Source organism: Bidens hawaiensis, unplaced genomic scaffold, assembly GCF_021521415.1.
Source record: "Bidens hawaiensis isolate Kalapana, Puna unplaced genomic scaffold, B.hawaiensis_p1.1 tig00028865_1, whole genome shotgun sequence".
In the NCBI taxonomy this organism is placed as follows: Eukaryota; Viridiplantae; Streptophyta; class Magnoliopsida; order Asterales; family Asteraceae; genus Bidens; species Bidens hawaiensis.
Genome location: NW_027494746.1, coordinates 223246 through 236679, shown reverse-complemented (window position 1 = coordinate 236679; position 13434 = coordinate 223246). Strand labels below are relative to the sequence as shown.

Sequence of the window (13434 nt, the reverse complement as noted above, 5' to 3'; positions counted from 1 at the left end):
TGATAAAATTACATAGTCAATGGGTTACACGAACGGACGTAAACAAACGTAAATAATAAACATTAAATAAACAAACGTTAATGAACATAAACGAACGGACGAAATCCATGTTCATTTTCGCTCGTTTAATTAAATGAGCAGAAACTTTTGCTCATGTTCGTTCGTTTGTTAAATAAACGAACTTCCCGTCGAACAGTTCATTGAACGTTCAGTTCGTTTATAGGCTTAGCTGCAACCAGGAATTATTAATTGCTTTATGCTCTCTACTCTCTTGATGAGAGATTACAAGTACAATCCAGTTAATAGGCCGGTCCAAAACCTTCCACGCCTTCAATCCAGTTAACAATACTAATTTGGCTTGTTTTCATTTTTTATTTTGTTGAGTAGGATACTTGTGATACAGGCATAATTGAGGAATGCTGTTCCGATTACGAGAGCATCAATGAAATTAATGCAGCAATTCTACATCCCTTGTTACATGAGCTTGTTAGTTGTTAAACCCGCTTTCTTTCGATATTACAAGGTCTTATTTACTACATGCCAACCCGTTTGACACAATTAGATAAATGGGTTACACGGGTCGTGCTTGGGTTACGCAATTTTAAGTGTCTGCGGGTCAGGGTTGACGTTTTTGGCACGAATAAGAATACCGGTCGTACCAAAAACTGACACATATAGTACAAAGTTTAAATATTTAGGATGCGGTTTTTTCTATTATTATCATGATCATGTTTGTAACTTAAACTTTTGCATGTGGCAGTGCACTTATGGACTGTGTCGGGTGTGAAAAGTGTCGGCTTTGGGGAAAGCTTCAAGTTCTTGGGCTTGGAACTTCATTACAAATTCTCTTCTCTGTTGATGACAAGGGAAACCCTGACCCACATGTTAGTATTATAATGTGCTACTAAACGTACACTCGTATGACCAGTTTTCCCATGTCAAACGGCCCATATGACCAATTTCCGCCTGTCATACAGCCCGTATGACATGTCAGCGGTGTGTGGTTAATATGATTATGGTGGTATGGGCCAGATTAACTCGTAACACTTTTTGAAAAAAAGTTACATTTTTTTGAATAAAATGATTTACGCGGTTTTGAGTTATCTTCTTTAGGCTTTATATTCTGCTCTTGGCATGTAAAAACATAACCCAAATTGACCCGTTTGAGTCAAAACATCTATATGGTTATTAATTTATTTTGTTTTTTTTATTACAGCTGCAGTTACAAAGACATGAAGTGATTGCTCTAATTAATCTACTAAACCGGCTATCGGAATCTCTTATATATGTTACTAATATGAGAAATCCGGCTAAAGAAAGCGGTTCAATTTACAGACAATGGGGATCATCAATAGCCCATTGGTACACTTTGCTGATATTACATTTTTTGGCTTTTAACTGATGAAAAAGTTAAATTAAATTTTACCTGTTGTTTTCAGGTGGAAGAAGCTGTAAGAATCTAACTAACCATAGTTAGCACACCACCCCGAGTCGAATATTAACTAACTAATCAAATGACATGATTAGTATCAGGTTTGACAAGTTGGTCAAAACTCAAATCTGTGTATGTATACATTGTTTTAGAATTATCTTATCAATAATTAATGTATGGATTATGTTAAATGTATTGTCATTGTAATATTAAGTTTACGAGTTTGTTATATCTCGATAATCATGTGAGAACAATCACACGAAAATGGCCATGAGATACACGACTGCAAGTTTGCGTATCGGTTTTTACTCGTGTCTCAAAAGTACAATTTTGTGATACGCGAATGCAATAATCATATACACAAGATTCGTGTATTATAACAAAAGATCATCTCACACTAGTTCCAGTTGACAAAAGCGGTATGAAAACAATCTAATGTTGGTTGTAACGTGACTGATAACGCGGCTGCTCAACGTGGTAATGCGATTAAAGAAGTATAAAACCGAAATCAGATCATAATACGATGACTATTAAAATATATACGATAACCACGAATGTATTCACCGGCAAAGAATAATGTTTTTAACATTCATCCAAGTGAAAAAAAAGAACAATACAATATGATCAAAACATTTGACCCACAAATATAGAAATCTTGTTCCCTACAACCTCTCTCCTGTTACAACTTCCAAACTCGAGCTTTTAGACTGTGAAACATTGGTTTTGTCCCTCTTTACAAGCTCAGATTCTATTTCTATGTACAATGTAGTAGCATACAAGTATGATAGAAGACGAGTTGATCATATGACTAATGTTCGGTTGTTGAGTATCTTGTATTGGGACTTCAGTCACAACAAATAATCTAAGGATGAACAGTGGAATATGTGTTTTGTGTTTTCTTTTTTATATTATATCGCGATTCCAGCTTCTTTAAACGCGGCTGTCATTGTACTCGATGCTTCTTCAAGTGTTCGTCTTTTTTGAATAGTATTAAACGTTTCGATTACATCACCTTCCTCCCATTCATCAAAGTCATCAACACCAATTCCACATTCTAGTCCCGCGTTAACCTGTTCAACGAAAGAAAGATATTAATTACTTATAAACCTCACAAATTCCTTTTTTTAAGAAAAAAGTGTAAAATTATTAATAATTTAGTTTCATAAAGGAGTAACTTTACACTCAACTTTCATTAGGTGACTCAATCCTATTTATTTTTTTTAAATGTTGAAAAAAAAAATATTTGTTTCAATCCTTTTTTTTAATGTTGAAAAAAAATTAATTATTTAGTCAAAACAAATGAAACATATATGAAACTAGGTTACTATTTATTGATTATTATTTTTTTTCCCAATTTGACTATAATTTAACAATCATGAAACTTGGTTGTTATTATTTAATGATTTTTTTAATTCGCTCGTGCGTCCTACTTCAAGTTAATAAAAGAAATGGAGATTAACATATGTTTCATTTGCTACACTTGTTTGTAAAAAAAAAATAGATTTAACATTTATAATAAAAATTAAATAATATTATGACACCTAATGAAAGTTGAGGAACTTTACAGGGACAAAAATACTGACTTTAGTGAAACGCTTGGGAAACTTGGTTACTGTTAGGTGAAGTTTTACTTAAAAAACTCAAAAAGATGAGTATAAAGTGTTTGTGGGTCGGTCCGCACTGGTCAAACCCGTGTGACCTGACCCGTGGATGTAAGAAAATGTTGAACTTAGCATACCTCTTTCACATCTTCCTTGATCCGTCTCAAAGAATCAAGAACGCCTACAAAAACCTTCTTTCCTTTCCTCAAAACCCTAACTCCACAATCTTTAGTTACTTTTCCCTCGGTCACCATGCATCCAGCAATCCGTCCACTTCCGCTGCTAAACACCGCCCGAACTTCTGCAGAACCGATTGGCACTTGATCCTGCATAATACCAAGATATTTTTTCATTTTCCTTTTTTTAATTTCAAACTACAAAATGAACCCACCATAATATATAGACCCATGATAAACCTATAAGGGTAAACGAGTCAAAAGGATAAATTTGAATCTAAACGAGTCAAAAGAATCAAAAGGGTTGATATTAATCTAACCTCAACAGGGTCTAGTAGTCCCTCCATCACGGCCCGCACATCGTCTAGGAGATCATAAATAACTTTATAAATCCGTATTTCAACGCCCTTATTATCAGCATAGGTTTTAACAGAACCAGGTGCTTTCACATTAAACCCGAAAATAACAGCTTTACTCGCAACCGCCAGGTCAACATCACTAGTGCTGATATCACCAGTTGCTTGTAAAATAAACTTCAAAGTGACATTATCTTGTGGGAGCTTCTGTAAAGCTTGTTTCACAGCTTCAATTGATCCCTAGTCATGATTAAGATAGTTTTAGATGTGGTGTTTAACGCATAATTACGTATAAAAGATAACTTTGTGTGTATACCTGAAGGTCGACTTTCATAATAATGTTGAGTTGGTGTAAATCTAAGCCAGAATTCTTGCCCGTTGTGACAGCAGAAGCAAAGGACGAAAGCGTAATTCTACCGTCTCCAGCTTTGGCTAGTATACGCTCGTCTCGTAATGATATCGCACGTTCCTCTGCCCTCTCTCGTGCAATGTCAAGTGAGTCGACCACCTCAAATTCATCACCAGCAATTGGAACGTTGTTTAGTCCGATCACCTGCAATGTCAAGTTGTCAATAGGATTAAACCTAAAACAGATCTTTTAGAAAGGTCGAACGGATTCGGATCAGAACACTTCGTTTTCCAGCAGGTCAAACGTGTTTGAGTTGAAGCGGGTCAAACGGAATTGGGTTGAATTTTACCTGTACTGGTATTGATGGTCCAGCTTTATCAACTCGTTTTCCAGCATCATCAAATAAAGCTCGGACCTGAAAATGTTGAATAAATAAACTTTTTAAGCCATCAGATAAGACGAATCTAATCAAAGTACAAATCTTTTACATTCAAGGTTCATAAAGTATTAATCTTGGTTAATTATATAATGCTTTTTACCAACCTTTCCAAAGGCTTCACCACAGACAACTACATCTCCTTTTTTAAGTGTACCATTTTGCACAATAAAAGTAGCTACGGGTCCTTTTGCCTTATCAAGGCCCGCTTCAATTACGGTACCCTTCGCGTTTCTATCAGGATTCGCCTTCAAGTCTTGCAGCTAATAAGAAAAAAAAAAGAGCACACAATTAAATCTCAAAATAATTGTTAAATGATATTAAATAAAATTAAACTTAAATTCCTTTACTAAAACTTGAGCATACCGCATCATTGATTTGTACGGATTGTACCTAATATAATTAAAGCTGTACATTGCTCAAGAATCAAGATTCAGTACCTGCCTTGAATAAATTCGACCCGCTAGAAGGAAGCGGGCAAAATGGGTTGACAGTCACCCAAAGTGTAGTTTTAATGCATAAAGCCTTCTGAATCATTTTATTTATAATATATTCAAAACGATTAGAAAGTTTGGAGTTTGGACAGTATGTATTTCTGGACAGCTATGTACCCACACACGTGCGTACGCACACACACATACAAGGTAGGTAAGTTTACCTCAGCAACAAGCATGGTGGTTTCTAACAAATCATCAACATTCAAGCCAGTAAGAGCACTGATCTGTAACAAAAAGTTTATTTTTATTGGCAACGATACGAATCATGTAAAAGATATTAATATTATAATAAAAAATAAGGTATTTTGTCCTGTACCTGAACCATAGGTACATCACCACCCCAATCTTCCGGTTGACAACCGTTTGAAGAAAGCTCCTGCATAACTTGCATTACTCTATCTGCTGCTCCCTCCTTATCTATCTACAAATATATAAAAAGTAATAATATGTAAAAATTAGTAAAATATGTAACCAAAACTGGAAACGAGAATTTGATTACATTTATTATACCTTATTAATAGCAACTATTATTGGCACACCAGCTGATCTGGCATGGGCTATGGCCTCAGTCGTTTGAGGACGTATCCCATCATCTGCAGCCACTACAATAATTGCAATATCTGTAACTCTAGCTCCACGTGCTCTCATTGCACCAAAAGCCTGCAAAATATTGTTTTTAGTCTCTAATTGGTAGACTTGTAAATGAATCGAACAGAGCATGTTCGTGTATTAACCAAACAAATGATCGAACACAAAGAACTAGACTAATGGGGTTTGCTTGTTCGTGGTCGTCAGTTAAGAAACTGAGTGTATATGTTTATGTTCGTTAACAATATAAACGAATGGTTCACAAATGTGAATGAACAAGCATAACTGAACATTGATGAACAAACATAACCGAGCGAAAGCAGTTAAAAGTAATGTGGAGAACAATGTGTTTAGCCTAAAAGGTTATTAAAACTAGACTAAAGTGTAATGGGTCTAAAATATTTAAATGAATATATTAAGGAACAAACTTAAACAAACATAAAGTATAAAAGTAATGAACATAAATGAATGCAAAAAAACGAACGTAAACGAATTTAAATGAATGAATGCAAACGAACGTTAAGGGGCATAAATGAGAGAACGGGACACGTGTTCATGTTTGTTCATTTAGGTAAAAAAAACTTTTGTTCATGTTCGTTTACATAACGAACTCCCCGCCAAACGGTTCATTAAACGTTCAGTTTGGTTTATCTTATCGATTAATAAACTGGACACAGAAAAAGTCTATGGGTCAGCCCACCTGACCCGTATCCAAAAATTTTATCTTTTGACCTTTGGCATAAATCCATAAGAATCTTATAGAATTACCTCATGTCCAGGGGTGTCAAGAAAAACGCATGGTCGCATTGTACCATCAATCGGCACTTCGACCTTATACGCGCCAATTCCTTGCGTGATCCCACCAGCTTCAGAAGCTGCCACCTGTCAAATGTCATGTTTTTCATTATCTAGTAAAAAAATTAACTTTAAACTACATCAAGAAATAACTTTTAATCATTGAGAATGCCAACCTTGCTTTTCCTGATATAATCCAAAAGTGTTGTCTGTAAGATACAAATACCAAAAAAAATTATTAGCAAAACTAATCTTTGAGCAAACTTTAATCACTAACTTTAAAAAAAAAACCTTACTTTTCCATGATCAACATGGCCCATAATAGTAAGAACAGGGGGGCGATCTTGTAAATTATCAAGATCATCTTCATCTAAAATTTCTTTCTTTTTCGCCATTTCCTCTATTTTAGCGGGACCCACGTCAATAACTTCCACATCATACTCCCTACAAACCATCTTCACCATTTCTTTATCCAACTTTTGCACCCCATCAGGCTTAATACCCTTTGCATAAAGAAGACCAAGAATCTCACCTTCACTAGTCGCCAAATTATACGCCAACTCATCAATTAACATACCCTCTTCATCAACTTCCATGAGCTCAACCTTAACGGGCTCAGCCTCACGGGCTAACCGCATTCTAACCGCTTTCCTACTCGCTTTACTCCACTTTCTTCCCTTTTTCGCACCCGGGATCGCAACGTTTAACTCTGATGTCTCATCATCATGAATCTCATCATCTTTGACTTTTCGCCTACGGGCCGCTGCACCACTTTTCTTTCTGAAATCTTCCTTAAATTTCCCGGGAGCCGGTGCCTTTCCTGGCTTAGGTGGCGCCAAAACCGCTTGAGCTACCAAGGGATCAACCGCTGGTCTTTTGGATGCAAATTTGTCAATCAAGATTGGCCCGCTTTTCTCTTTCGGTTTTAAACCAGAATCAGTTTCATCAGTAACCGCAGGCTTTGGTGCAGCCCCTAAATCTTTCAAGATCGGTCCTCTTTTTACAGGTGGAGTTGCAGATGGTTTTGACTGTAGTTGTGGCTGAACTCTTTGCGGTGGCTGAGGTGGCCTTAGTTGACCAACCGGTTGACTCTCCACATTCTCGGTCACCTCCAACTTTGACTTCTCATTTGGCACATTCTCAATCTTCGTACCTTCTTTCACAACCTTTTCAACAGTCGCAATCGGGTTCCCTTTTCGCCAAACGCTTTTAAGCGTTTTAGCTTTCCCACTAACCGCTGAATTAGCCCGATTCCCATTGTTCGTGTTTGTTGACGACGATGCCGATGACGGCTGTTTATTTGGGATTACCGTATTCTTCTTTGCTTCCAACTTCTCAGCTTTCTCCAACATATCATCCAACGACTCAATAACCTTCTTCCTCTCTTCTTGTTCCCCCACCTTCAACGGTTCCACCTTACTTTCCGGTGGCTTCAAAACAGGCCGTCTAGCCGGCTTAAGCAACAAATCAGAATCATCCTCATTACCACTTTTACCAGCAGCATTAAGCGACACCGAACTATTACTAGTCCCTTGATCAGCTATAAAATTAGTCGCCACCGAATATTTACAAACCGAAACATACCGCCATCTTTTCCCAACCAAAAGACTATGAAAACCACAGGAACCACTACTCGGGATATAAACTCGTCTAATCGATAACCGGGTACCTTCTGTTTGACCCAAACTTACTAAAGAAGCAAAAGAAGCCATAACTAGTAAATTTCAGTCTATGATTAGTTTCTTGCTCACTGAGGCATTTTATCAAACACCTGGTGTGCAATAACTTAATTCACCACAACTTCAGCCTCAAGTTACACAAATGGGTTAACTGATAACCTAAAGAATGAAATACCAAGAATTTAAAAACAAGATGATAATAATAATAATAATAATTTGGTAGTAGTTAAAGATAAAGTTTTTACCTTTGAATATAACTGGGAGTTTTGAGTGTTGTTTCTTTGTTGATGGGTTGATTGGATATAGTTTGCAGAGTGTATGTGTGGTTTGTAGAGGTGAGAATTGGATGAAACCAAGTGAAGGTGTGTGTGTGTGTGTGTGTGTGTGTGTGTGAAGTGATAATATCCCATGATAAGGTTCAAGATTTCTTTTGTTGTCATCCCACCAAAAATATAAATACAAATTTCTTTCTATAAATATAAAATATTAGATTTTGTAGAATGTAAGATAGTTGTACTAATTGTCTTTTAAATATACTGTATTTTTTTAAATGATACTTCTTTTTTTAGAACGGTGTTTTCTTGTATTTAGGTTACTGTACTTTTCAAATTTGATGAGCCCTGATGTTCTACTCTGGCCAGACTATGTTGTGTTAACCAGACTCACGTTGGCTTTAGAGTTTGGCTTGGGCGTTCTCTCGGGAAACCATACCGCCGACTGCCACTTGACAGCCGTGGGACGAAAACTCGGGTGGGCTCTGGTTTCGAACTAACAACATTTGCACAAGGCTTAGCTCAAATCCTTCATTATCAATATCCACCTAAAGTGACACAAGTGGGATTCAAACTTGGATTTTTATTGAAAAACCAAAGCCTCCTAGCACTAGGTCACAAATTTTTCAAATGGTAGGTCTTTTTTATTTTTTAATTTTTTTTATCAATAAGTATGTTATGGTGGAACTGGTTTTCTAATTTAATGATATTATGATGATTGAGGTTTGAGTTTTTTATAATCTCAGGTTGGTTATGGTTGAGTGATACGGTTCTATTATTTTAATCAGATTTATTTATTATTTAAGTTTATTTATTATTTAGTTTTCTTATTATAGTCTAACTATTTATTTTTCCTATAAATTGTAATCTTTGTTTGAGAAAAAAAATCAAAAAATTGTTTCAATGTTCTTGTTTCTTCTCTCTCTAGTTCTTGAAGTCTATTCCACTCTACGAAACTATTGAGAGATTGACTATCTTGAATCGGTCTCTATCGGGAGATTGACCATCTCGAACTACTTTTTTGTTAAAAAAAATAGCTCAGTTCGTTTACTTTTGTTAAAAAATAATGGTTCAGTTTGTTTATTTTTGTTAAAATAAAGTAGTTCGGTTCGTTTAATTTTGTTAAAAAGGTAGTTTGGCTCATATATTTCTTACCACTGGGTTAAACACAAATGAGAAATAAAAACAAAATTACTATTTTACCCCTGACTTAACAAAAAAAATGAACGAAATTAACGGAAAATACTAAAATAGTATTGATTTTGGAAATGCCAGGTGTTAATTTGCAAGAAGTTAAAAAAGATAATAAAGTTGTGTGACTGGTCAAACCTAAAAAGGTTAAGTAAAAAGACAATTCACCAAAGTTATTACCTTCAAATTAAACCGTATTAATATGTGCTTTACGTTTGTGTCCATACATGTTTGTTGTTTGGGCGAGAGTAAGTGATGAATTCTAAATTCTTATCAGCTTTATCATGTTTCGATGTTTGTATATCATGGTTCTATATTTATCGACTTGGCTCACGAAAATTAACTATAGTTCAAATAACAATGTATTCTTTGTGAAGAAACACTAACCGGACCCCGGGCAGATTACTGGTAACCTGGGGGTTGGATAGCTGTTTCCCACGAGGGGTTAGACCCTTGGAAGATGGTTCTTCTGATAACCTGCAAAACAGACACCGTGAGCTCGTCACTGAGAAGGGGGGGTTCCTCCTTGTGACCACCCTCCGGAGTGAGAATCAGACTAGATTGCTCTTTAAATATAAAAATATATCAAGAGATTGCTAGAGCAGATATCAGGTATATTATGATGATAATGTAGTAAGGTATGATAAGATCAGATGGTCATACCATTTGTGGTATTTATAGCCGAAGGTAGGTTTCCAAAGAGGTATGGCCGGCTGCAACAGTGTTCCTGTTCCACCAACAGTAGCCTACGCACGTGCCCTGCTGGTAGTTGGTGGGTAGGTAGCGGCTGATAGCGACCAGGCCTGCTGTACACTATTCCTGTTCCACCAACTGACGGCTACGCACGTGGTATGGCAGTAGTTGGTGAGTAGGCAGCGGCTAATAGTGATACAGTACAGGAGCATGCTGCTCGCCATACTGTATCAGTGAGCTGTCGTATCTCTGATCAGATCTTTCGCCCATACCTCGTCAGGTACAGTAAAAGATCCTTCAGTATACGGACTGGCTTATTTGGGCGGGAGTATTCCCCCTCCCGCCTCTGTGCGGGATTGCTCCCGGCTTGGCTCATTCCTTCAGGTGACACTGAATGATCGAGAGCTAAGTGCCTTGTGCGTGTAGCCATGCTGCGCGGGTGGCCTTCCCTAATGGCTTGTATCCGAGGCTGCGGGGACAGGCGGAGTCCTTCACCATTGGGAGGCATTTCCTGCGGGACCAGCTTGCGTACTGCGCGTAAGGACGTCACGTCTCTGAGCATGGTTGGTCCTGCGGATCCAGTTGGTCTCTGCGCAGACGTCCCTGTTTAAGGTGAGTCTTGCGGGTCCAACTGGGCTCTGCTGGGACCTACCTCTTCAAGTCCCCCCAGTCCAATGTTCTTCTCATGAGTGTTTAATAAAGTGAGGTGAACTTTTGGACTTGAGCAAAGGGTTTTGAAAAGGGTTTTGTAAGGTTTTCCATGGGGATTCTTTCCGCGGAAGTCCTTGTCACTTGCAGAAATGCCCGAGTTTCCTGCTTGGTCTTTGGGTATGATGCGGGTAGGTCTGTAACCTCCTCGCAAGTCAGGAGCATTGAGTCCCAGTTGTATGGATTTTCCATGAGGTTTTGGTAGTTTTGAACATAGTGATCAATTATGTTAAGACCACCAATTCCATCCTGGAGCTTCAAACAACGTAGTTCTCGACGTTCCCGCTATGCGGGGATGTTATTTCCGTTTCCGCAAGCATTGCCCAGAAGATCCTTCTTGGTTTCAATTCCCAGCGGAGCGCTAGGTATGTGAAGGGTTTTGCCTTGACACTGTACCTGCGCTCGTCTTACGGTTACTTTACTTCCAAGGTATTCCTGGCGTCAATTCCCTGCGGGTGCTAGGTATGTGAAGGGTTTTGCCTTTACACTATACCCGCACCCGTCTTACGGTTACTTGTTTGCCAAGGTTTATTTGGCTTCAATTCCCTGCGGGTGCTAGGTATGTGAAGGGTTTTGCCTTTACACTGTACCCGCATCCGTCTTACGGTTACTTGTTTGCCAAGGTTTATTTGGCTTCAATTCCCTGCGGGTGCTAGGTATGTGAAGGGTTTTGCCTTTACACTGTACCCGCATCCGTCTTACGGTTACTTGTTTGCCAAGGGGTAAGGGGTATTTTCCCGCTTTTTAATATTTTCAAATTTTTTGAATTTTGAAATTCGAAGAGTTGGTGAAAAGATAAGAACAGTCCAAACCTCTGAAACGTCGTGCGACGGTTTCTTCTGACTGTGTCAGGACGTGCAGGAAGTTATGTTGACGTGACAGAACATGGTCATTCCAGACGCCTTTTCAGGCGCGTGGGCGTGATTTTTCGGGCGCGTGCCCGCGAAATTACTGGCACACGCCCTTTCTACAGCTGTTGCCAGCTTGCTTTTTGCCACGTGTCATAGTTTCATTGCACCGTCGATTTCTCTCTCCTCCGCATTAAATTCACCGCATTAATTGCGATTAGTATATAAAGGGGGAGAGGCCTCTTTGTAATCCACACTTTCACCTCTCTTCTTCTTCTTCTTAGTGATTTCCGGCAAATACTCCCCTTTTTCAGGCAAGCATTTTCCCGAAATCACTCTTCTTTCTGCAAAAATGTCTTCTCATGATGCTGAAGCTGTAGCCGACGATAGGAGTACTGCTGGCGAATGCCAGTGTGCTCTACCTGTCGATCAGTACCAGTACATCGTCAGGAAGTTCATGCTCGAGTCTCTCGAGCCTGAGTTTCCTGAATCCCACCAGACTGTGTACGATGCCCCCAGTGGCAAGATCGGGGTATATGCTGCATTCTTTGTTTATGGGAACCTTAGGTTCCCATTGACAAAGTTTGTGTACCGTGTCCTGGAGAGGCACGGGGTGCACCTGACCGAGGTGCATCCGATGGCGATTGCCAAGGTCCGGCACTTCGAGTGGGTGTGTCGGATTCTGGGTATTGAGCCCTACGTGGACCGCCTGATGACCTTCTATACTTGGAGGTGCGTCCAGGGGTGGTACACCCTGACAACCCGTATCAAGGGTTTGAAGATCTGCGTGACCGAGCGCAGTCTCCGATCGTGGAAGCGGGAGTTCTTCTACATCTCTGCCCGCGCCATCCCCATTGCTATGAAGTTCAAGAAGGGTCAAGCGCTTCCGAGCCTTCACGCTTCCAGCTACCAGGAGGCGGAATGGTTCGCGAAGATATCCCGGGTCCAATCTCCGGTTTACCGGTTTGCGGAGTCCGGGATGGTGCTGCTGGGGATGAGCCGGGTATGGAAGGATGCTTCCCGGTTTCCCATCCTTCTTGAATACGGTTTGAACTCTATTCCTTATGGTATGTCTTGTCTTTCTTGCTGATATTAGTTAATTTTCTAACTGTTTCTTTTTCATTCAGAGGGGAATAATTTGGAGTCGCTCCTGTTCCCGCGGGAAGCTGACAGTCCCGTGCGGGTGGGCACTCGTGCTCTGGACGACAATGAGTTGCCCATCCTGGAGCAAACGGCGGATAGGTTTGTGGAGGTCTATCCGCCGGGCCAAGAGATCCTGAGCCACCGGCGGCCAGGTAAGGAGATATTCTATCCTGAACCCCTCAATGCTGTACCCGTTGCTGGAAATCCTTACATCCTATCTTCTTCTGAGGAATCCGCAGATGGTCCTCCCCTTGTGCGGAAGAAGAAGGCTGCTGCCGGCGTGAAGGGGAAGGAGAAGGCCTCCACAGCTGATCCAGTTGTTCTATCTGACTCGGAGTCAGATAGTGAAGAGGTGGCGGGGGAGCCCGGTGGTGAGAAGACCACTGCTCCGGAGGCTACGACCGTTACCTCCGGAGAACCAACGAAGACGACGGTGACCGGTACCAAGAGGCCGGCTCCATCGGGTTCCTCCCCGCCCGTCCGTACGTTCAGGGTCAAGAAAACCCGTAAGTACAATCATAGTTTGTCTTTGTAGATTTATTACTTCATAAATTTATCTTTTCTTCTTTGTGCAGGCGTGGATGTTGACGCATTCCGGGGTGAACCGCAGAGGAGTACCCTTCCGCCAATGACGGTAGGCTTGGTCAGCCTACCTGAGGCGTCGACCCAG

General features: G+C 39.8%; 1 protein-coding gene across 1 annotated transcript; it reads right to left on the bottom strand.

Annotated features, from left to right (window-relative positions):
* Positions 1-2018: 2018 nt before the first annotated feature.
* Positions 2019-8156, bottom strand: LOC143577867 (translation initiation factor IF-2, chloroplastic-like). Its single transcript, XM_077061592.1, has 12 exons — positions 6527-8156; positions 6407-6439; positions 6204-6317; positions 5358-5507; positions 5164-5268; positions 5009-5071; positions 4458-4613; positions 4264-4329; positions 3882-4118; positions 3530-3805; positions 3171-3359; positions 2019-2502 (listed from the first exon to the last, which is right to left on the bottom strand). The coding sequence occupies exons 1-12, from the start codon at positions 7940-7942 to the stop codon at positions 2341-2343; spliced, it is 2967 nt and encodes a 988-aa protein (XP_076917707.1). The 5' UTR covers positions 7943-8156; the 3' UTR covers positions 2019-2340.
* Between the last annotated feature and the right edge of the window lie 5278 nt (positions 8157-13434).

What these genes read in the sequence shown, in the direction of transcription:
- LOC143577867 (XM_077061592.1), bottom strand. Translation starts at nt 7,942, where the DNA reads ATGGCTTCTTTTGCTTCTTTAGTAAGTTTGGGTCAAACAGAAGGTACC. An exon ending in ATTATATCAGGAAAAGCAAG is followed by an intron (nt 6,318 to 6,406) that starts GTTGGCATTCTC and finishes GACATTTGACAG; the next exon opens with GTGGCAGCTTCTGAAGCTGG. An exon ending in TAATAGTTGCTATTAATAAG is followed by an intron (nt 5,269 to 5,357) that starts GTATAATAAATG and finishes ATATATTTGTAG; the next exon opens with ATAGATAAGGAGGGAGCAGC.